Consider the following 24,660-nt stretch of genomic DNA (forward strand, 5'->3'; position numbering starts at 1 on the left):
GCGCGCTTCCCTCACGCTCTTTCACTCGCACATACAGGGTCCGGAGCGCGGCGACGATTTCATCGCCGTTGACGTCATACGGAACCTCACGGCGACAGCGACGGCAGAAATCTGCTTTGGAGTGTCCATATAATTGCTATCGCAATAAAAAAAATTGAGAACCGCGAATGGAACTGGCACGGTCAGCAAAATTTATTCTAAGAAGACGATAGAGCACGCGCGCCCACTGTTCCCATGGTAATTCGAAAATGCGAGTGCTGCGGCTCCGCAACCGCCGCGACTTATATCTCTTCTCCTCAGGCTGGAACATGACATATAGTCGCCGTATCGAAATCTGTTCTGGGTTAAATTTCATGAAATTTAAGACGTGTCCTCAAGTCATCCTGGGTGAGCGTCGCGGACACGTGGAGATATAGCAGCTCGACTTTCAGGGGTCGAGAGCCCACATATTTCGCAATGTCCGGCATTAGAGCACAAGGCAAAGGGCGCCCGCAATGAACTTCGCCAGCACGATATACGCACACAGCCAATCGGCGCAGCTAGAAGAAGGTCCTCCTCACTAACATTGTGCGGTTAAGATCTAAAATAAAATGTCACGCGAGAAGTTCTGCTGCCAGGCAAGCTTGTGCACGGAATTAGCTGCGTCGTTCCGTTTCCAGTGCCACTGTCGATCGTTTCGTGTGATTCTTTTTTTAATTACTTACATCAGTTACATCAGGGTGTTACCGCGACGTAGGGACGAAAGAAATGAGGGACTGAAAATCAAGTTACAAATTTAATCGTGAGTGTAAGTGATTTATTTGGATGAAATGATAAATGTTGGCAACTATTGTATCGTGCAGCTTCACAAAAAGCAAATGGTTCAATGATGAGAGGATGACGAAATGAGGTGATACGAAAGGCGTTCCGGCAATAAAGCACAATTCGAAAACGTGTTTCAAGAGTAAACATAGAAAAATGTACACCCACAGGCAAACAAAAAAAGGAGATGAAGAAAAAGAAGAGCAGGAAAACGGCTAGTTCCGGAGCTATCCGCGCATTGTCTGATATCCCAAGCCGGAGCCGCATGCCTTTGGACTCGCTCACTATGCCGTATATATATAGCCTGCGAAACGATGGGCGCCTATACTTATTTACGTCGCACTTTTTGTTTTCCCTCTTTCCGACGGTTCTTCCTGAAGAGTTTTCGCAGCAGAATTTTTTTGCGAATGACACAACCCTGAACCCAAACGCGCTTACTATATATTGTCGCCGGGCAACTGAGATAACTATAGCTGATTCAGCCAGCTAGCGACGACGACGAGACACAAATTAGGGAAGTCAGGCGCCATCTTTGGATCATTTAGATATATTCTTATATTTATATTTCACTACGCAACGTCTTGGTGGAGGTGCGGGATAGAAAAGTGCAAGAGGTTAACTATATGCAGGATATATTTAAGGCAACCAAAGACGACAAATGGCTTCTCTAACTTCTGAATCGTCGTCGCCGGCCAAACGTCCTCACCATCCGCAGTTCTGCGCATTAGAAATGTCACCCACCTGCAAGATGTAGCCGCGCACGTAGTCCTCGTACGTCCAGCCGAATCCGTGCAGGACGCGTATGACGTCGTCGTGCGGCAAGACGCTGAGCAGCCGGTCGAGGAGGATCTTGAGCCGCACGGGCACCGCCTGGCTGCCGTACAACACCAGCGAGGCCATGTCGAACGCACTACTCGCCTGCACCGGCTCGCCGCCCACACCACCGCCGGCCACTGCACCCGCCGCCACAACCATGGCCGACCGGCGAGGGTCACACAGCTTGTCCAGAGCTGCGCACCACAAAGGAAGAACAGACGGCATGAGCATCGCGAAGAGTTTGTAATCCTATATAGACAAACGAGAGAGAACGAGAAGTGTCGCCTCCGGAGGCTATAACGTTTATAATAACCGCTTCAGTGACGGTGCACGCATTTATGTACGCAGTTTGTTTGTGCCACTTCTGTGCAGAAGAGACAAGAAAAAAAAATAAAACAAAAAGAACACGGACATTCATTTGGTGGCCAATTGAACCCAATGTTTACACAATATGACTCTATAGTTCGCGGCAGACTGCAGTGTATTGCTACAGACTACATACACGACCACTTTACTAAAGCAACTATATCATGTTTAACGGGATGTTCAACGCGCCGTGTTCCATCAGCGATAGTGCAGTGTAGTAATGCTGGTAGCCAATAATTAACTTGTACGCGCGGTTATAGAGCTGGCGATTCAAATATAGTTATGAAGAAACTCGAAATGGCTGGCTGATTGCTAAGTTGAGGCTTCATTGCTCTGTAATATTAGGATAACTCACTAGAATCTGCACTAGGGACCATCCTACTATAGCTTGAGTTTCTTTCAATGGAGTCTGTATGCAGCGCCTTAGAATAACATTATGTAACTTTGACATATTTATTGACAGTGCATAATAAATCACGGCACAACCTCGTTCGCCAACCTCCCGGGAAAACACTTTTTTCCAGCGCAATTAAAACACAGCAGCAGCAGTGAACGAAGCAGTCAAGCTATATAGTGGGATCACGACCACACGACGAACAGCTTCGGAGTACGGAACAGACGTAACATATTCTTGCCTGTCTTTACATCAATATTCCGCACTGTTCATTAGTGCGAGGCAATGGACGTTCCGACCTTTGCGCAGTAGTACTCAGTTGTCACAATATTAACGTAGCTAATTATGTCCAATGACAAGAAAAACGTGGGCGTGTACGCCGTTCTTCACAATTGTACCCACACAAATTCATTTTGTTTGCTTGTTTCATGAGCGCAACAGCGGTCCGGATGACAATCCTTGAAACAGCGTTCTCAATTCCTCACTTGCGTTTGTGCTGCATGCATCCGTTATACAGTACAATACAGGCCGTTACAGTCCATGGTTAGAAGACGGACCAAGAACACGCAGGTCAATCTCCGCGTCAGACACCGGCATTCATTCCAAACATGCGCCTGGATGAGGCCTGCGCAGGAGCTTAAAGCCGATGGGTAAAAGAAAAGAAGACAATACCGGCATTTAACCTTGCGACAAATCGGAATGCCACGCGCACCCGCCTACTGATCTTTACGAATACAAAGAAAGACATGAACTGAAAACACTGTAACCAATTGATCATTATAAGGTTCGAAGCGAATAATGAATGATACTGAGCTGACCACGCATATAAAGAGCATCGCAGCGTACTTTCGAAATGTGGTAGTCCTATATCGAGGTATATATTCATACGCTTGGACGGTTATACAAAAGGAAAAGAACCAGCAGTTCATTGTCACCATATAAGCATCCTTTTAGATAAGACCAAATTAGCCAGCCATCAAGAAGCATACTTGCAGACAGCACTTATCACGCTTGCCAACGCGGCTCTTCCTTGAATCCGTGCCTTTCCCCCTGGAGGACAACGAGAAAACAGAGCAGTCGGTTTGCTCTATATAAGAGCAAGGATTCGTGACGCATTCTCACACGGAGCGCTCTGATATCAGTTACAGCGAATGCGCCGGCGCGCTGACACAGTCAAACAATGCGACAACTGGCGAACGTTCTCGTCACGACAATTTTGACAGCCGCCCAGCTTCGCTATCATTTCCCTTCAAAAGAGGGTCGCAAATGGTTCGTCTCGCCGCTAAGGGTGAGCTGCTCACGCCTGTCTGTCACCTGCATGACGTGCACAGAAGACGGCCGACGCCGCGCTTGATGTATGGCGCGTACACTTTCGTCATGCAAAAGACTCTCCACAAAGACGTCGCACCTCGTAGTCCCTTTGTTTGACTGCTTGGCTGCTGCGCGCTTTGAAAATACCTGTCTGCTGCTTCGACAAGGGAGTCTCATTTGGAAAACCGGAATCATCAAAACAAAGTGAGAGAAACAAGACGGTAAATTGGATACAATTAAAGGGGGGGGGGGGGGAGGAGGAGGAGGCATATGCAGCAAGGCTAACAAGTCTGCACCTCGTTTGCTAACCTACACTGGGAGAGGGGGAAGGTCCGCATATAGCTACAGAATCACCGCGGCAGGTGGAGCGCTAGCCGGGTGTTCTCTTTAAAAGTGTACCGGATTGTAACCTGTCGGAGTCCCGCTTTAGGACATGGCGGCCAGCTTTCCAGCGCTTGTTGGAAAGGTGTGCAGCGCTTTAGTGTAAAGCATATTCGTCGCACCGGAAGAACCCGTTGGCAGGCCAGTCGGCGCCAATAAGAAGGACATCACGGGGCAGGCTCGTGAAAGCGTGAGAGCGTGCGCGCTTACCGTACACGCGCTCAACAGCGTATATTCCGCGCACCAAGGCTCCTCGCGCGGGGACTGCGATCACGGCCGCGCGTCGTACTTAAGAGGACGCGCGCGCGACAAAAAAACCGAGCGGCCAAGCCCCGGCGATCAAGCGGCCAAGGCCGGCCGGTCCGCTGCTCCCGGATCCGTGACTCGGAGGAATACTGATGAGGGCCACCCCCCCTACTGCTAATGGTGCCCGCAGGGCCCGAGCCGAACGGGACGGTCCCCCCGTTCCTTTGGCAACCTGCTGTCGCCATCCGCTCCGACGACAGTCGCCCGGCCGATTAATGGGAGACGCGACGACGAGGCCCCGCTGCTGCTCCGCTCTGATCGCGCCGGCGCATCGATGAGCCGTGGGGGACACGATGCAGCCTTCACTTGTGTTTTCGTATGCGTGCTTGTATATATAGAGTGTATCAAGTACGCACGCACGGCGTGGCTCGGCACCCGCGGTGCGCCTTCACGCCTGCGTGACAAGTTTCCGATCGGGGGGCGTGCGCGTCGCTCTGATCGGCTCATCGGCTCGCGAGAAGCGGGCGACGGCTGTTTCACGACTTTTAACGACCGCTCGATATCTCTCGCTCGGGGGCCCAGCCCGCGTATATACACGTGCGGTGACGATGCCAGGGCGCGTTGCCAAAGGATCGCGATGGAGATCTGCGCGGCGCTCGCGCGACCCGCGCGAGAACCGTGCGCACTTGCGGAAGAGTCCTAGGAGCACGCGTGAACCGCCTTTGTGTTGCAGCATAATGTAACGCACGCGCGATGCTCCTGTGGATGCACCGGTCTATCACGTCAGAGTTTGTTAAATAGCGCCGGCAATGGGCGGGGGCACATGCAGAGGATCATTTCAGTGACCCCTCCATACACGACGCCGGTCGAGAACGGTCACTCAGCTGTGTGCATGCAAAGCCAGGCGAGAGCTAGGCTATGCCCCCAGATGCCATTATTAAATTTAATGGCTTAAACTATAACACCACTTTATAGACCGATAACATAGTGTACTACAGACGATAAGAAGTACGTTATTGTGCCCCAGAATGCTTGAATATCAAGAAACCGGTGCCAATTGAGAGGCCCGCTACATGAGAAAGATATGGACAGTCTTGACTTTGAAAATACAAAGTTGCTCAATCATGCTGACACATGTTCCGCCAAGCGGAAGGTCATGCCACGGGTCCACCCAGGTGTGGATAGGACCCGTGTTAAATTCCTGGCGCTTGGATCCGTATAAGCAATAGACAATAAGTACAACAGCTATATCACATATACATATTTTTCAAACCTCACGAATTAAGTCTCGGAAGTGCTGCACTTGCGTCCCTTCCATGAATCAAGGGCCACTCTAGACGCTCGATAATTATATATTCGGCAAAGGTTACCTGTCATCAGCAAAGACTGTCGCCAACTAGTGTGACCCCGCAGAGTTGACCGAAAGTGCGATTCTCCGTATACCCACTTTGGTGGTCTTAGTGAAAAACACCCGCGACTGCAGCATTCGCGTACGAGCGCGTCGTCAGTTTCGTATCTCAGTCGTCTCAGTGAAGACCACATTATTATGGAGACACAGACAGCGGTCGCGACCCTCGGGACCAGAAGCGTTTTCCTTCTGTGTTTGTGACCTCAATAAGGACAGTGCCCGCATAAATTGAACGGCTCGCAAAATGACCTTAAATAGACAATGCCCCTCATCTATAGACGCCATATTTAGGCCGATGTGACTTTGCACGCGTCTTATACCTTGTATGGGGGCTCACGTGTATACGGCGTCGTGACGGCCTTTATTTGCACTTCCGAGGCTGTGTTTTTGACGCGTGTAACAACCTCTGGTGGGCTTTCGGACTTCTATTTATTTTTTTTCTGAAGTGTGTATTGCAATCTTTTGGTTTAGAAGTGAACGTTTTTCGTCCTCTCTGAAAGTGTCATCTACGCGTACCTTTTGTTTCCTAACCTCCCCAGTTTAACTTACGTGCATGGTGTTTCAATTTACTGCACGCTTTCTTGGCGTAAAGATTTAATTGTCCAATTCCAAAGAAAACAAACAAAATCAACGCCTGCCTGTACAACTTGATCTATAAATACAAGGTTTTCTCAGTAAAGGACAGCACAAATACAGGATTCCGTTCGCATCGACCGTCGCTTATATATGAAGTGCTGTTCTGGCGAAGCAACAGCACGTCGAGAGGACTATAACAGTATACAGTGAAGTAGCGCCAGAAAATGCTGATACGCGTCTCCGCTATTGATTGTCACTACGCGCAGGATATGTATAGAAATACTGAAAAATTCTGCACCCGCGTTAATTGCATGCTCTTGGATGACGATGCACTGCCCTGCACCAGCCATCTACCGCTCGATGAGGGCGGGAATCCGTGTATTGGAAGCTCGGGTGCCCGGGAAAGTGCATATACCGTTTACAAAGATCACTGTTTACATTGAAACTGCTTTGGATTTGCTTTGGCTTTCAGCTAAGATCTTGCTGAATGTCGCAGAAAACGTTTCGAGTCATCGGACTCGCTGCTCTATATGTAGTTGGTACCGCGCGCGAGGTTCATCTTGGAAAAAAAAAATAGCACTAAAGAGGACGACACATAATGCCAGACAAGATACATTTTAGGACAGCGCAGGGAAGGACGTTATTGCATGTCAGTTACTACCTGAGCCCTTTTCTTTTTTATAGAACAAAAAGAAGGCAGATTAGACGCTGCATCTGGGAAATTTTTCAATATCTTGAAAACATTCCCGAGATGTAGCATCTCAGATGAATATAAAGTTAACGACATGTCACATATACATCCGCCTCGTGATTCATCGTGTCACGTGATAATACTGTGATTGAAAGTTTGAGCACTGGCCTTGTGTGTGCTTGCGCTTTCGGGGTGCACATATATACGTCTTGCACTGACTTCAGAAAATAAAGTTGTTAGTGACACTGTTCCTGTTGTCTTGTCCTATGTGTCGTCTTCTTTTGTTCAGTTTTTTTTTTTCTTGGACCTCAGCGTCCCCGCATGAATGACGGAACGGTGCACATTACCATGCAAGTGTGTGTGTGTGTATTTGAACGTGTATACATGTGAAACATGGTACAAGCGAAGGAGAGCAAGATACGGCGAAATGCGATGGAGGGCACTATATATAGATCGGGAGGACCGACTCGTGCATTCAATGCAGCACATGTACGTATAAGAACCAACTCGTCCATTTTTAGGTAACAACAAGTGCATCCAGCAGGTCTCCTTCTGTCTGCAACAGGCTCCATTTCACAAGTTGTCGATAGCGCATGGCTATATCCCCTCGCGTTAAATATTTGCAGTGGCCCCCGAAATGTGTGCATGCTTGCGACGCAGGTTTTAGACAGCGTCGCCCTCCTTCTGCACACGGCACTGCAGGCTAAATACCGCGCTCGCAACAAGCTCAGAGGATGATGCGTCTCCCACAGCAAATATAGGGAAGCTTTATTTGCAGTGTGGGGATCGCGAATCGGTTGCGACAGCTCCCATTGACTTAATTCCGTTTTAAGTTCTCATTGGCTTCATTTCTCAATCTCGTTGACCGGTGAACTTTTTTCGACTTCATCCTCCAGAAGCTTTCACAGAAGCTTCCAGCAACTCAGGCAAGTGCAACACGTTCTACGGAACCGCACACCCACATACACAACAATACACAACACCTTACATCAGGCCGCTGTATAATATATCACAGGTGTCTCATTACTGTGGACTGTCGCTGTTCCAGGGGCGCCAAAGCTTTTGGTGAGCTCCTGATTTCGTTAAACCAACTGACTTCAGAGTAGGAATCGAAAGCGCTCACGGAACACCGGCTAAATTTCGCATAGGATGTGACCGCAATGGCCAGTCTTATCAAGTCGTATCATAGCCACTGAAGCCAATACTGGCCACCGGATGCGATTCGGCACTGGTGACCGCTACAAAAGCCGACAGACATCCCGTGAATCGAATTGGGGGGTCATTCGCCTTCTGAGGACGATGAGAAAGGAGAGAAAGGAGACGCGGACACACACAAACGCTATATACAGGGGCCCGTGCCGGGTATCGCGCTATATAGCAGGCTCCTTCGTGACGCGCCCCCGCCTCTGTTCAACGCCGTGTCCACGACGTGTACACATCTACGCGCGTACAACAAGTGCGTACAAGGACCGATCTGGTGAGGCGCGGTGGCAGCGCGCGCTCGCGTCGCGTGCTCGCAGGACCTTCGCCGTCACGCGGTGGTTCACACCAAGCAGCGCCATCCGCCAGGGTTCTTTTCTTGTTTGTCGATCCAAGCAGGCACTTTACGGGCAGCCACGCTTCGGCGCGCGGCGGCGCCGGCCGCTTAGTGCCCGCTCTGCGTGGCGTTATGGCACCCTCTTCTGAGAGTGTATACCTCCACGATGGCGGCATGCAGCGTGCGCCCCGAGTTCCTGCTCCGCGCGCGTCAAACTAACCGGGCTGGCGGGCGGCGCTGTTCTCCTGCGAACAGTCAGCCAGCCAGCCACGCGTGCAGTGCTCACGTATAACTCCGCGTCACGCTCTAAAATCGCGAGCGCGCGCGCGCGCCGCGGATCACCGGCGGTATATTACTTGTGTATGTGTGTGTACGCACATTTTCCCCCGCGAAGTCGCTCGCTGCCGGCTCTCCTCTTCCAGAGCGTGAGCGCGAGAGTAACAAGGAGCCGCCTGTGTGTCACAAGGCGGAAAAGGCACCCCGCACCAGGACGCCCGTATACAGTGCGCATATTATATATACCAACACCGGGGGCGACAATCTTCTCTCGCGCGCTCGCCGATGTGTGAATGGAACGCAGCGCGCGCGCGCTTTCGGTTCGGTCGCACAATACGCGCGAACACAGCGTTGTGCCTGGACGTCATCAGGAGGCGAGCCGGCAGGATCGAACTTTCTTTGATCCGGTTGCATGCCATTGACTGTATAAGGCGAACATGTGGAAGAAATAGTCGTTTCGAGATGCTTTCAAAAACTTCATGGCACTGTTTTTAAGTGTGTGCAGTGCTTCATGTTTCTTCCAGGCGCACGGCTTCATATGCTACAGGAAACATGATGTATATTTAGAATTGGGATGCGCGTCTGTGTGTGTTTGTGGGTCAGAAGAGTTCCCTATAAGGAATACCGGGATTCAGTCAGTGATCAAAGATGTAAACAGTGATCCGAGTTAAATAATGCATCACACGAAGTTGTTTTATATTAAAAAATGAAGTAAGGAAGGCCTCTTATAAGGAATGTAAGGGCGAATATAGCCTCGCATGACGTCACCGCTCATCGAATTCGCCCTGTGAATTTCCACTCATATGCAAGATTCTTTTGTGGTGAATAAAGCTGATGTCACTGGCTGTCCTTTGTTGACGCAGAGCAGAGCACAAGTTAGGAATGGTGGAATAGATCTTCGGGCTCTGAGCTTCTGATCTTTTTTTTTTTTTTTTCCTTTCTTTTTTCCCGCGGTATTGCCCTACGTGGTATCGCATTAGAATCGCTAAAAGAGATTTTAAGTTGCGCGTTTGCATTGGTGACTTACGTAACGTGTAGCATTTGTATAAATTTTACTGACGCAAGTTCAAAAAAAAAAAAAAAGGAAAGAAAATTGCATTTCACACACCGTGTAATTGTTGAATAAACTCTTCTTTGTTCATTTAATAAACCTACTATTATTATTTCAAACAGAGTGCGTTTTTTATGTAATGATACTGTTTTCGGTTAGGATTACAACTGTTAGTCCGAAATTCTGTACACCTATCTTGTGTTGGCAATTCGGCAAATATGTATGACAGCATAAACGCTCGTGATTGTTAGGAAAAAAGCTTCCCTTTGTTCTTCAAGATGACCCACGTCATCAGTACATTTGTCATGAACTGTGCATAATCTATATGCGTTTATATGCACTCATAACACGTCAAGAAAAGTTTTACCACCGAGACAGCAGCGATCCGTGTACTATATATGCCCAAACTCGTGCACAACTCTGTCTTCACATTATGCAAAAAACAACACAGCGCCTTGACACCGAGGCGAGGTCCGTACATACCGCATGGCGCATCACATATTATTCGAATCGGTCACCTTTAAACCGTCCTAGCTTCTAATCTAGAAGTTGAGTACAAGCATTGCTTACGGAGACCCTCCCATGCTTCCGGTTTTCTTCTCAGAAGTATATACAGAGCGGCTAGTAGGTGTCGAGCCGCATTAGTACGGCAAATCTGAAGCTTGCATATTTGCAACACCTTTCCTCTGCAGCTAAACACAATTTTATAAACCAATTCCGCCTTATGTTACACGGAAAATTATAAATACCTCCGCTCGATCAAAGCATCGTACGCATTTCTCTTATTTGGAAACGCGGAAGGTGGCGTCTCGTTAGTTGAACCGACACGCTTTGTTCTGACATATAGTACAGCGATAAGACGCGCGATCAGAAGAATTCTTCGGGCCGCAGGTTCGCTGCTGTCCAAGGAGTTTAATAAAACAACCTTGCTGCTGCCGTTGCATGTGCTCGCCAAACCGTCTAATACACGATCTCGCGTCAGCGAAGAGCGTCTCCGCCGCGAACGTGTCCTCCTGGTTTTCTTATTCCGCGGTAACCTGACCGTTAGCCGGTGAACGCCCGAGTTGCATGCAAAACGCGTCTCGGTCTCCGACTGTATATCGCGCGCGCGCGTTCTTCGTGTCTCGACGCACCTGCAGCGCGCGCCGCGCGACGAAGGTGTCCGGCCGTGTACCCGCCCCCACATAATTTATGCGTCGCTCGGTTTGTCGTGCAGGGCCGGCGGCGCGACGCTCGGGCAGCGCCGGCGGCGAAGCGGTCGCGCGGAACCAGGTGAGTGTGCCGATTGTTCCGCCCCGCATGTGATTATGTGCGCGGCGGCGGCGCCTAATGAAACCGCGCGCGCGGAGCTCACGCTCGCGGCCGCCATTAGGCACGCTCGGACGCCGAGCCGCGTTGCACTGCAGGCTTCGGCGTCGTCGTCGTCTTCTTCTTCCGGTTCGCCCCGGGGTCCCAACGTGATGCGTGCCGCGGACGCAGTGGTGCTTGAAGGTGCTATCACCGCCCTATAACAACGCTCCGCACGCGCGTGTAAGCCGTGTCTGCCTCTTTCGCAAGAACGGTCGACAGGCGTACAGGCGCTCCTATGCGAGAGGAGGAACACGGCGTTTTTCTCATGGAGCTATAGGCACCACTGTGAGGCGACATATAGTCATAGGTTGTTTCTAAAATGACAGGGACCTCTGGTGGTTAAAATGAAAGTATAGGCACGGACAAGTGACCTAGATATATATGCGCGATCGTGTACGAAGCATGCTCGATCGTTAGTATCTAATGTGCGTGCCACTATATATATATATATATATATATATATATATATATATATATATATATAGCGGGGGAAGGCGTTATTCCTGAGCTGACGGCTTGAGGTGATGGCAAGCTGATGACACGGTCAGGTCAAACAGCACAAAGGCTATTCTTTTAGCGCCGGTCGTACAGCTGTATACACGTTCCTGGTTTTCAATAGATGGTGTTTAAGATCTCGCAAGCGACCAATAAAAAAATTCTTCCTATAGATCCACAAATGGCAGAGGGAGCTTATAGGTACAGAAGAAGAGTGCATAAGAACTCTTAAATCTTGACAAGTTAACCACAGACACAACGCGACTGTACGGCGACATAGAAAGGCTTTCAAATGGACAGCGCCACCTGTATACGTTCAGCATTGTAGTAATACAGAGCAGCAAGGAAACGCGCCCGCATACAATACACCGAACGCAGCTTGTAATCGACGCCGTGCACTTTTATGGTCAAAAACAATCTGCCCGTTCCGTATCCCTCATCGAAGTCATTATGTACAGTCGTATATAGTGATTCCGGTTAAGCACTCGCAGAAAAACCGACTCGTTTTTCTTGCTATGGACAACGTCTTTCTGGTTTTAGCAACCTGCGTTCTGAAACTTAACTACCTGTTAAACACACAGCCCGTCTGTATATATCGAACAGCTACATCTAAGTGGGATCGGCGACATCTCGACTCCGTCCATTCAAAAGGGAGGCCGGGCAGCCGTGTTGCAGGCGTATCGCAGCATCTGCTGATTGTTGCTCTACATGTGTCACTCAGACGTGACCTTTCCTTCTCGGCTGAGAACAGAACAATAGTGGGTCGGGTGGTGACGGGTTAAGTCTAGCTATAGAAAGAAAACTGTGAAACTTTCGCGCTAACGCGCACAGAAAGGAAGTATACGTATATAGCCCCGGGGAAGAACAGAGCGCTGTAAACGGAACAGCTTCAGGCTATATCGTGTGCGATCTGATAGATACGGAGGTGGTTCTAGCAGATGAGAGAGAAAGAGAGAGCTTTTTATTTAAAAGCAGATAGATTTACCAAAGTGGAAGTATTATTCATATATATATATATATATATATCCTGGCGCCTAAACCAAATTTCGGTTAGGTGCGTTTAGCTGTCCGCCTGTATAGAAATGAGCAGGTTGGAAGTGACACGCTTTCGGCGCTATCACCCCATCACTTTTTGTGAGAGGGAGGAGGGAAACTTGCGCACACAATCACTATTGCGCAACGGCTGCAGGAATGAAATTACGTACTCGACAGTATTACGCACTCCTGCGTATACATATAGTAAGACACTTCACTTTATATATGTAACACAGGATAACATCAATACCGATAAGTAATTAATGGTCGCGCTATATAGACTTGGAATATAAATAGGCAGATGTTTGCGCAGTTGAAGTTGTTCATGTCTGAAACATAGATGTTCGAAGCATTTGGTTATATGGTAGTCTGTACAGGTCTCGTCTGGAAGTCGACCGTATACAATGTACCGTGCCCGTTATCACACTAATATACGGCTGCCCATTGCTCGGATGGCAAGTGTCCGCGTTAGCGCGGCATACACACGCTCGAAGGTTTTGTCCCCACAGAGCTTAACCACAAGTGGATTCGTCAACATTAACACAGAGTGTGAAAATATAGCGAGGGACGAATATAAACGCAGTTGCTAATACGAAGTTACTCTCTCTCTCTCTCTCTCTCGCTTTCATGAAGAACGATACCAACTTGGTTCTCGCTCGTGCTTTCAATTTGGCGCTGGCTTAAGCGCACCACGACATTTATCCCGTCACGTGGGAATAGTGTTGACGTCTCCCAACACGCCAGCGGGGCCTCAAGAAAACATTCATTATACACCCGCAGCATGGACTGGTTCTCAATGTGAAGGACGAACTTGCGAACTCGCATGATCTGGCCGCAGCGGAGCCACATGCCTTGACTGTAAAGCCTCGTTCCCATGAAACCTGTTTCGTGCATTGATGGCTCGCAAAGGTCCGCTACAGGTGACATTAAAATCAACAAAACAAAAAGAAATAGCCTTCAGAACAAGAAAGATGAAGAACGTAGAGAAGCAGAAAAGAAAGAAAGATAATATAAGCCAGCCAGCAGACAAGCAGATCTGCATCAACCGGACGAAGCGAGTCTAATTAGTTCGTGAGATTTATTCAGTTATGGATAGCACAGGAATAAGCATCGTTGACAGAAAACATGCAGTGAAGAAATACGAGAGAATCACACCTGCCTATATACCGCATCGCGATGTACAGTGCAAACATCGAATGGTTTCTTATATGAATATGATTAGTGTGCATATGCTATTCAACGACTCCTATATATGAGCATTTTTCTTATAACAGTGGGGCCCTGGACTGAGGGGCTCCGACCACCGCTATACTTGAAATACTTTCAAGCCAAATAAAGTTTATATATATATATATATATATATATATATATATATATATATATATATATATATTCATTAATCTTTCGCCGTTTTCTTTGCATCGGCATCGTCACCCAATTGGGTGACGATGTTATTCTCTTATGATTCTTTTATTTTTGTCCTACCCCATCATCATTTGCAATTAACTGCCATTTCACGGCGCAGCAATGCCTACATTTACTAAGGCTAACTATACGCTTTAGCAAACTGTCAGCTTTTTCTCATTGGACATCAGACGATCAAGTACACCTGAGCCCTGCCTGTAGACTGGGCCCGATTCCCTCGCCACCGTTGTGTATTGTACTTCTATTGTTCGATTAATGCACGAGCTCAGTTGGCTGCCATTGCTGCCAATTGATTCTTAGGGATTTCATTTTTTTTTTACTTTGTTCGGATGCGCGATTATCATTATTCGATTCTGAAATGACTTTGTTGGGCACTCAGCTGCTATGATCTAAACTGATTTTGTTGGACTGTGGATTCTTCCTCCGAAACCAATCACAATGGAGCGAAGAAGCGCATTATATTCCAGAGGAGAAGTTTCGGCCTGGATTCTGTAATAATATTGCTGTCTCTTCGTTGCACTGTCTGTACAGCAACAATGAAAAAAAAAAAAGACAGTTTTGTATTTCTAGTAAAAGACAGCGCTCACTATGGCAATTAGCTTCATACATGCTGGAGTGGGTATACATACTTTGTACGAACGTTGCAGGCTCAGCCAAAAATGAAACGTGATCGACGGAGTGAGCGTTAGCTTAAGCGTCACTTGGTTTTTATTCGGCTGTGCTGTGAAACACCGAGCACGTATGTAAACAGTTTTCCATGTCGTTCTGGCCGTATAATATGTCACGCAATCTACAAAACAGCGTCAACATCTCTGTCTCTCTCTCTCTCTGTCGACTTTCTCGTGTGTCGACAATGCGCGAGAGGTCACCTGGCAATTTCGATCGCATTTCCTCTCTCGCTCACTGCACACGAATGACATCGTGTGTATACATTCACAAGCACGCGTGAAAGGTCGCGTGGTATAACTTCAACGTTTTTCTGACAGCAACCATCACCGGCGAGGACAAAACATGAACTTTTGAGCGGCGCAGATTTCACAAGTCCTTGTGGTCGCCGCGAAAGTGCGTGCCCTGTCCTCGGAGTGGCGAATTAAGGCTGCCCGCCATATACAAAGCCCAGAAGGACACTGTGACCGAGCACGTGACTGTACGGTCTGTCAGGTCATCGCGGTAATCTGGAGAGCTGCATTCTTTATTGTATACACGTATGCGACTTACAATACAACTTGCGATAAGCAAATGTCGGCTTTTTGTCACCATACAAACTAACCTGGGCCCGTAGTCACGGGAATATCCTTAAGCTGGAACAGTTCGTAGGAAGACAGACGTATAATATGAGCCAGTCGTGATGTTGGACATATTATTACCGAAGACGGCCGATGGAAACTATAGAGCACTTACGAACGGAAAGCTTTGCGAATTGGCGAGAAGCCATGACAACGTCGCAAATGCGTGTGGCTGACACCTCACTTTTTCTTATTATTATTATTATGCATACGTACATTCGCCCATAAGAAATTACTGTATAGGGCGGGGTTTAGTTAGAAAGTAAAATTGGCATAATGTGAAAATAGTAACTCTAACAACAGAAATAAACATCAAGTAAACATTAAACAGTCATAAATCATCAAAAATAATCAATGACTTATAAAAAGCTTTAGGTAATACAACTTTATTACTTTTTAGCATCCAGCTTGAAGAAATTAGACGGGACACGGACGCCACACGATAACATCGACTCGTGCGTTATGAGTGACGTTTATATACATGAACTCGCCTCAGTGAATTAAATGGGGCGTCAGTACAGGGAAGCCGTTTAGAAAGCGCAAACTTGGCAAATAACGGTACTTTTACACCAAAAATTATACGGGACATGTCCTGGGTCACTAAAGTACGAGAACACTGTTATCGTTGCATTATCCGTCTGGACAAGCGATAAATACTTTGCAGACGAACGAGAATGTAGAAAACGTGACAAGGTCGGCCTGTATACGTCGTTGTTTCGCTGCTTTGTTCCCGTTAAAGAGCGATCACCACGCTATAAACGTACTATAACGCGCGTTAAGAGCTACTATAGCCGTATCTATCAATATGCGTCAAGTATGAGTCACAGCGGTTCGACCTAAAGTTCGGCCTAGAGATTGGTATTAGTACGTATTCGGCACAACCAACGTGTATATACTTGGTGGGCGGTCTACGCCGTATACTTCTGTCAAAAAAAAAAAAAAGAAGAAAAACGAAGAAAAAAGAAAACTTTCTATAACGTGAATACCATCCCATCATTAGAGTGACAATTAACCTCGCCGGCGATCAGCGGTCATTCTTAACGCCGATGGTTATCTCCGTTAACAGGAAAGTCATGCTGGACCGTGTTTTGCATTATCGTCACGCCTAATAGAGCGACAAGGCTTCACGTTGTCAAACGCGCCAAGTCTTTAAGCGCGCGCCAATCAGGTGAGTCGCGCTGCATGGCGTGGCTTCGCGAAGTCCTTCCAAGTCACGAACTCCCGATCACGATTTGCGGGGAAATTACAGATCCGGCTCGACGAATACGCATCACAAAGCAAAAGCCAATCGCCTGCGTATTCTAAATAGCACTCTTGCGTACTAACGCGAACAATTCTGCGCTGGACAAGCGGAGACCAATTAATGTCGCCCCTTCCGCTGACCATGGGACGTCGCCGCGACCCGCTCTCGGAGGGCTGGCGCTGCAGATCACCTCGGTCTATAGGCGGCACTGTCAGCATCCATGGCAAGAAACCGCCGTCCCGCCACTTTTTCGCACTTCATGATACAAACTAACCTCGTGCGGTGAAAGAAAAAAACACGAGTGACGCGGCGAGTCGACGACGTGTATTTGCTTAATTGCAATGTAGCAGTATAGAGACCGTTTACGCTGAATAGTACAGGCGATAGCGTTTGCAACAGCTCAATGCTTGACACGTGTGCGCAGGAGCTACTGTATATCTGTTGTCAGGTTGGCCTCAACACTATGCGATGAGTCGTGAAGCTTATTGAAGGCTTTCTGGTTAGGACTGGCGGCGACTGTTAATGCGGTCGACATATGTGTGTACAGTGAGTCAGCTTCTCTCCCTATATTTTTACAGTCACGCGTGCTAAGTCGTCATCATTGTGTCTATATACAGTAGGCGCGCGTACTCGCAAAAATCTCTTGCGTAAGATTGTTAAGATTGCGTAAGATTGTCCGGGTCACCACTCGTGGGAAGACGTGATGGCGTTTGGTTGCCCACATTTATTTATGCACTATCACAGACGCTGTTGCTCTTGCCGCCGTTCTTGCCGTCTTGTCGCCGTTCTACTCTCGCGCTCAGCTCGAACGTGCGGAGCAGCCGAGGCGCAACATCGTCGTCGTCGTCGAGACGCTGACGGCTCGCCATATTCGTATTTTAGCCATTGCTGATGTTGCACATATATTTACCGAAAGCGACCAGTCGATAGCAAATAACACTTACGAACGAAGGGCTTTGTGAATCCAGACCCTGAGAACTCAAGCGATACACTTTTCCTTCTTTCTTTCTTTTGTCGTGAATCGCTAACCAACGCTGTGCCTCTGTTGAGGATCGCTTGAGCCCGTCCCATAACATCTAGCACGGAATATATATACACTACAGAAACTGCGGACTTCCTTAAAAGCGCACAGCGGCGCGGAGGTGTACAGTGCAAAGAAGAATCAAATGGACTAGAAAAAAACACACTCGTTTGATGCCTGTTCTGCAAATTGTTTTGCGTATATCTCGGATGACTCTATAGAGCGTTTGGTTGCGAAAGCAAAGTATAATGCTTCTGCTAATATAGCTTACGTGCGACCACCTCTTCGCCTCAGCTCAACAAAGTGTCAGTCATCAAAAACAAAACACTGAATATGTAACGTTGTGGATGTCTCAACCATAAGCGTGGAGCTAACTTACGCAGCCTTATCCAGATAATGCAATCAATTGCCAGCAGGAAGTGATCGGTCAATCTATAGCGTAAACTGCATTGGATCATTGCTGCGTATTTACACGACCGCGCGCGCTCGTCGGAAAGCGTATACAACTAAGTTATTAAAACGAATAAATATTTTTTTAAAAGGAACTAAACTGTAGTAAATGTTTTCGCTACGTTTCGCGGGTATATTATTTCCTTCTGTAGCAATATGGGTGCACAGATTACACGGCCCACAGTTATAGAATCTACTGATACGATTTTATTCTTTTGTGTAATAAGGAACCATATTACGGAACTCTTTCGGTTAACGGTTTTTCTCTGCACCCAATTATTAAAGAGCTGTTAAAGTGGACTGTATATATAGGAAAATGAGGCTCAATATCTCAAGGTGTTTCGGGATAAGTGAGTGCGCGCGACTGGAATAGCAAAGCGAACATGGATGTTACTGCACAAGAAGCACAACGTTCAAAGCAGTTTTCTCTTTTGTGGTTCCTTACAGAATCCCGCTATCTGCCACTATTGACATAAGTATAGTATGGAGAGAGGCAGGGCTCAACAGGTGATCGAGCCCCCTCGATGAGGCGATATCTTTCCCCGACCGAAATTCTGCGACGCGTCGACCTTTGAGAAAACACGTCTCAATGTGCATAAACTAAATATGAAGAGAGATGCTGAGTTTAAGGGGACACTAAAGAGAGACACTGAAGAGAGACACTAAATAAGTTCAACCTGATGAAGTTTTCCTCCAGAACTCCATTTTCGTTAATTTCGCGGGAATAAGTCGACTATTCGTAGAAAAAATAAAGGTCAAAGTTCTATTGCACGAATTTCGGCGCCGTAACCCCAGCGCCGGTACGTTAGTGTGACGTCACAGATTGCAAAGTATCTTTTCGTATTTGGGGCGTTGTGGTTTAAGCAAAAGTTTTCGAAACTTATGCTAAGGTCACTCTTTGACTCTTTTAGAATATACGATGTATACAGTCTATCTTTAAGCGATAAAAAGTTAGCTAGGCTATAAAAGACGTCAATACGTCACAGCAGTAGTGCGGGAACTTCAAGGTGGCGTCGCTGTGTTTCGTTTCTGCGCCTTTTCATGGCCTACCAAGCCTCCTAATGGTATGAGTGGCTTTGCTGTTATTCTAGAAAGATAAATTACTAAACAGTCCAAATAATTCTTTCTTTTTCTTCTTTAGTGTCAATTTAATGAGAAGCCCCAGATGTTCAGCTGGCTAATCGCTTGGCATGCTATATCCTTGTGCTGGTTGAGCAATATGGTGTGCACAGTGATCAGAAACACACAAACGGCACCCACGAACACGCACATATACGCGCTGAAACTATTCACAAAGTCTCTTTAGGATCTTCAGAGCTTTGAAAAGTACAGTGCGGCGAAAAGTCCAACGAACTAAAAAAAAAAAAAATGCTCAGTCTGAGGCTGGTAAATTACATAGGCCATGCCTTCACAACATTCGTATTCCCGATATTAACAGATTTGTCGGAAGACGCCTTGCGTTATATACTATTGCAATTTACTGTATATTTGCAGTACATACTTTTGATGTGATTGTGTCTGTGAGACGATCACAACTTAGGATCTTACGTTACATATTCAGTGTTTTGTTTTTGATGACTGACACGTTGTTGAGCTGAGGCGAAGAGGTGGTCGCACGTAAGCTATATAAGCAGAAGCATTATACTTTGCTTTCGCAACCAAGGGCTTGTGTCAACGTCTGTGACTGTTAGTGCACTGACACACGCGTCAGCGAACTAACCGCTCATTTCCCTTCTTTCCTTCCCTCCTCTCTCTCCCTGTCATCTTTGTGTTCCCTCTTCCCATCCCCCCGGTGTAGGGTAGCCAACCGGACGTTATTCTGGTTAACCTCCCATGCCTTCTGCCTTTCTCTTGCTTCCTTCCTTACTTCGTGTATGTGAGACGCTTTATGCTGCCAAGCTAGGGCAAGAAACGTACGAAGCGTGAAGCGCTAGTTTTTTGGGGGGACACTTCACGACTGCGTTCATAAAGTAAATGTGGCTGTTTGACAACTGTCCGGACGCGCGCGTATAAGCGGTGCGGCTATGGAGAACATATGGTACCAATGATCACGGCAAAAATGTTGAGATGACGCGTAAAAAGAAACTTTCACTTGTGATAAAAAACGACGAGTCCATTAAAAATTCACCGCGGTGGGAAGCTATTAAGACTAAACCCTGGCTGAGCCGACATTCTAGTGAGCTATAGGTTACCCAAACGTAATAACGCTTATTGTCGTGTTTGTATACGAGCGCTTTCGTATATCAGTATAATCTGTTGTGGTCATCCCAACTAAGTCGATCCTTCAAGACGAAGTTCAACCATACAGTATCGCAGTGACGAACGATCGTTGTACGGATAATCGGTTGCATTGATGGAACGCCGCGCATGACTCACAGTACGGTGGCAAGAAGTAACCGTCTATCACAAATGTAACCGAAACGTCTCGCAATGAAACTATAGACTCTTTATTTGGTTTGCTACGGGTAAACAGGTCAGAACGTGTTTCTGAGAACGTATTACTCACTGAAATGTAGATAACGAATTGTCCCTGAAACATAGTCTTGTATACACGGTGAAACGTAACCAATTACTGATCGACGTCGATACGGCTGTCCGTGCGACTATATACTATAATGGAGTGTGTGCGAGCAGTAACTTAGACTTAGGAAAGCCTAGTCAGTCCTTTCGCACAGACAGCGCTACATTGTGTCGTCCGAAAGGGCCGCTCAAGCGACGCACAGAGTGCAAAGGGAGAGAGCGAGAAACGAGCGAATGACTATTTCAATAACGGACGAGCAGGCTGGGAAACACTATTGTTGAACGCTAACAAAACCTGCGGACAGAAAGCCACGGTCGTCTTCGCAGTAGTTATATTCTCCCATTCAGCGCAGAGAGCTTTGCAGGCCACTATTCCGAAACGAAACGAGTGTGCACGCATTTGGCGGATGAAAGGTTCAATATCGTCTGAGTGCCCGCAACTGGCTAGCGAAAGAAAACGCATCTGACAAGTGAACCTTAGTAGGCGATGTTGACGATGGAGCCATATGAGTGGCGTGGTTGAAATAACGAACACAGAGGTAAGACTGCCGGCCACCTTCTATTCAGAGCTTACAAAGACTCCTAAACATCTCACCTCAGTAAGCGCATCTGTCGAACATCGTATAAGCCCCCTTCTGCCACTAATTAAGGACGAAGCACGCAGATGTGCAGCCGCAACGAGCCGCCTGACAAGCTCGACATTGTGCTCCCTCGTCCCTGAACAGAGAGCCGGCAGTGACAGCTCGTTATTACGCGAGCGAAACTGCACCAGAGAAGCGGCTGACGAGTCTCCAAATTAGTACTGTACGCGGCTGGCAACAAGGAGCTCGCAACCGCGACATGAGCGCGCGCGGCTCAAAAAGCGCACGCGACAGCGCGATTGGAGCTCAGCAGTACGCAACACGAGGTGGTGTCGATTGCACCGGTACCTGAGACGTCGGCGGACTCCTGCGGCGTGCGGCAGCGCTCGGGCCGCCCCTGGCGACCAGCGGTGACTGCTTCGCTGAAGCCGTCCTCGGCGCGTTGCGGAGACACTCCGCCGGTGAGGGCCCCGGGGGAGCCCAGCGACCGCATCGACACCTTCGGTCCTTGAGCCCTCCAAGGGGGCTCCCTCTCTCCCTTCTCGCTTCCTCAACCCGGGCGCCGACACCGGCCACCGTTGTCAATCACAACCACCGTTTCCGAAACCACAACATTTCTCGGCAACACCAGACGGTGGGTGTCCGACGAAAAGGAGGCACAACCGTAGAAAACGCACGTTCTTCTTCGACGGCACCGTTCGACGACACCGCGACGCAGATCGTCCGCGCGGCCCGCGAAAAAGTTTACAGCAGCAGAAGCAGCGCGCGCGGTGGTGACCGAGTCAGGGCGAGGCGTCGCGGTCGCTTCGCTGGCCAGCTGCTGCGGCACGTCGTCTCCGAGGCGCGCATCGGCGAGGGTGGGGAGGTGTCCAGGCTGTCTGTGGCGAGGCAGGCAGAGCAGCAACAGCAGCGGACGGCACAGCCGGCTACATAGCGGGCGCCAGCGACACGTCTGTTTGTGTCGCCGCGATACCGGCCACACGGCTGCTGCCGCCGCAGACAGGCTCACCTCCTCTCTCTATTTTCTCCTCTCTCGCTTTCTCCTCCTCTCCCCACCGGTGACACGCGTAACTCTCTTTCTCTCATTTTTCTAGCCTCCTCGCCGCGCGGCCGCAGACACGCGGCGGCAGCAGCGCGACAAGGCAGGTCCAACATCCGGGATTGGTTAGCGACCCGGTGTGCCTTCTTTCCTGTCGAGCCTCTCTCCACACTCGAACTGATGCCTCAGCGCTTGGCCGAGCGTCGCCGTCGGTGTCCAACGATCAGCGTGACTACGGCCGAAGTTGAGATGATCCCTTTCGCGTCGTTCCGGGCGGGAAGACGCGGCTGCGGGCATGAAAATATAATCATATGCCGCTAGCGGATGATTCAGTGGGCGCGGTGCGCCCGCCTGAAAGGTATCGCGATACAAGGAAAGCGAGACGCGGTGTTACCATAGGGAAATGGTGTTACCATTAGGCAATATGCGTGGATCGTGGGCGTACTTCCTGTTTAAAAATCACGGCACCGAATGTAGCACTTGAAAGGCATCGCATGAAGAGGGCGCCAAAATATGCACTAGCTTCCAATATCTCGTGCGATTCGTTAACCATCTTTCCGTTCAACCTGCATGTATTAGCACCATTCGTAATCGACTACTACGTCATATATCATTGCATGGATCTGTACGTACACCTACCAACTCATCATTAGGATAAATATAGTAGTAGTTCACTCATTAAAAATTATCCACTGCAACACTATCCTGCTTCAAAGCTTGATCTTTCACCCGTATAGTGATTTCCATCCCTTTATTCATCCAGATCCCGACTGTTACTTCTGATGTGAATTTTTGGATACAAGATATATTGTTTTTCATCTTTCCTCCGCAACCAAGAGGATCGAGAAAATTTAGACAACCAGCCTTCTTTTTATTAGCGCATTTAGATGAAATGATTCGACAAATTTTCAGGTAAGCACCCTTAGCAATGGACAGGGTCAGCTATAAGGAGAACAGTAGAAAAGAAATCAACGTCGTCCGCAAATGGCCTGGGAAGTGTCAGATGTTTTGTATACATATAGGATCAAGATGTCTTCTGACATGCCAGTAACGCTTAACTATCGTGGTGACCACCGCAGACTATAAAAATATCCTCGACCGCTTCGGTCGACCATTTGTGTTCCCGTGGGGTTCGCCTTGAGTTTTGTCCAGTGAAGGTGTGAACACTTCAGCAGCGAAGGTCGCGGAAAAAGAAACTATGGTAAGTAGCTACGCTGCTCTGTAATAACTTCTCGGGGTGACGTCACTCTTTAGGCTGTCTGACTTCTCACGCAAGGCCGAAGTTAGACATCAGCTTCGACTTCGCCATTTCGCCATAGTTCTAATTTCACTTTCGAGAGCATTTGCGAAATGACTTCAACGCAGCAGCCGACACCGAATGAATCACCAGTGTGGCCTTGAGATCTACAAGCACGAAGGTACTTTCAGTTCAATAACTGAACACGAAGATTCCTTAGGGCAGGCATTTTTACACTTCCCCAGTGATAACGCCTGTGCATGGACACGACGCTATGAATCGTTGTCATTGCTCACAGGCATTGACTCGTCGTCATCACGCTCACAAGTCGCGATCAAGAGTAGAGGTTTGTCTATAGTGAAGTACGCTTTGTATATGCACTGCAATGCGTTCATGAATATCTCAACCATACAGCCGACGATCGTGCGACACTTCTTGGCGGTCCCGCCTTGTCATAGTAGCCAGGTGCTGTCGGTGACATGCTGCCATCACTCGAAGACGTCCAGTTTACGAGGCACGTCGAGGATACGTGATCACTTCCCCTATACGCATGCGTCGTCGATCATCATGGCGAGATGCGCACCGACTGCTCACATCACAAGGAAACTATGAAATACCAGTGCTTTGCCCATAGAGTTTCTCACAATATTGCTTTGCCATTCCCATTTTTGTCCCTCCCGCTTTGTCCTATATATATAACGGCAGGAACTGCAAAGCCCGTTTCCACGCGGTTCTGCATGTCGTAGAGGAACTAGAAACGCTGTGCCATTAAATGAAAGAACTGTCTTGTCAACTGCCATGGATCATATACGCAGGGTCATGGCTCACGTTCCCCAGAAAACATTGATCGAAAAGATATGTTCATGGCCTAGTTCGTACATTGTTGTTGAAACTGAGCTGGTACTGCGCGAATAGACAGGACATACAAGACACGTGATTTTTTTTTTTTTTTTTTTAGCATACGTGAACATCGTTTGTGTTTCTAGTATGTGCCATGTTATGTCTCAATTATCGCTGCAAAAAATCAGTTTCAACAACATTGATCGGTTTCATCGATCATACAATGGACGTCATGTCATGTCCAAACTAATTTGTGCAGTGTTTCACCAGCGAATAAACTCACT

At 48.1% G+C, this 24,660-nt stretch overlaps 1 protein-coding gene across 1 annotated transcript in view; it reads right to left on the reverse strand.

Moving 5' to 3' along the window:
- Positions 1–24,660, reverse strand: part of LOC119446677 (uncharacterized) — a 274,791-nt gene that overhangs the window by 18,655 nt on the left and 231,476 nt on the right. The window contains 1 exon segment of the mRNA XM_037711171.2: positions 1,543–1,811. Within this exon segment, the coding sequence (XP_037567099.2) occupies positions 1,543–1,811 (269 nt within the window).

Source organism: Dermacentor silvarum, chromosome 3 (genome assembly GCF_013339745.2).
Source record: "Dermacentor silvarum isolate Dsil-2018 chromosome 3, BIME_Dsil_1.4, whole genome shotgun sequence".
In the NCBI taxonomy this organism is placed as follows: Eukaryota; Metazoa; Arthropoda; class Arachnida; order Ixodida; family Ixodidae; genus Dermacentor; species Dermacentor silvarum.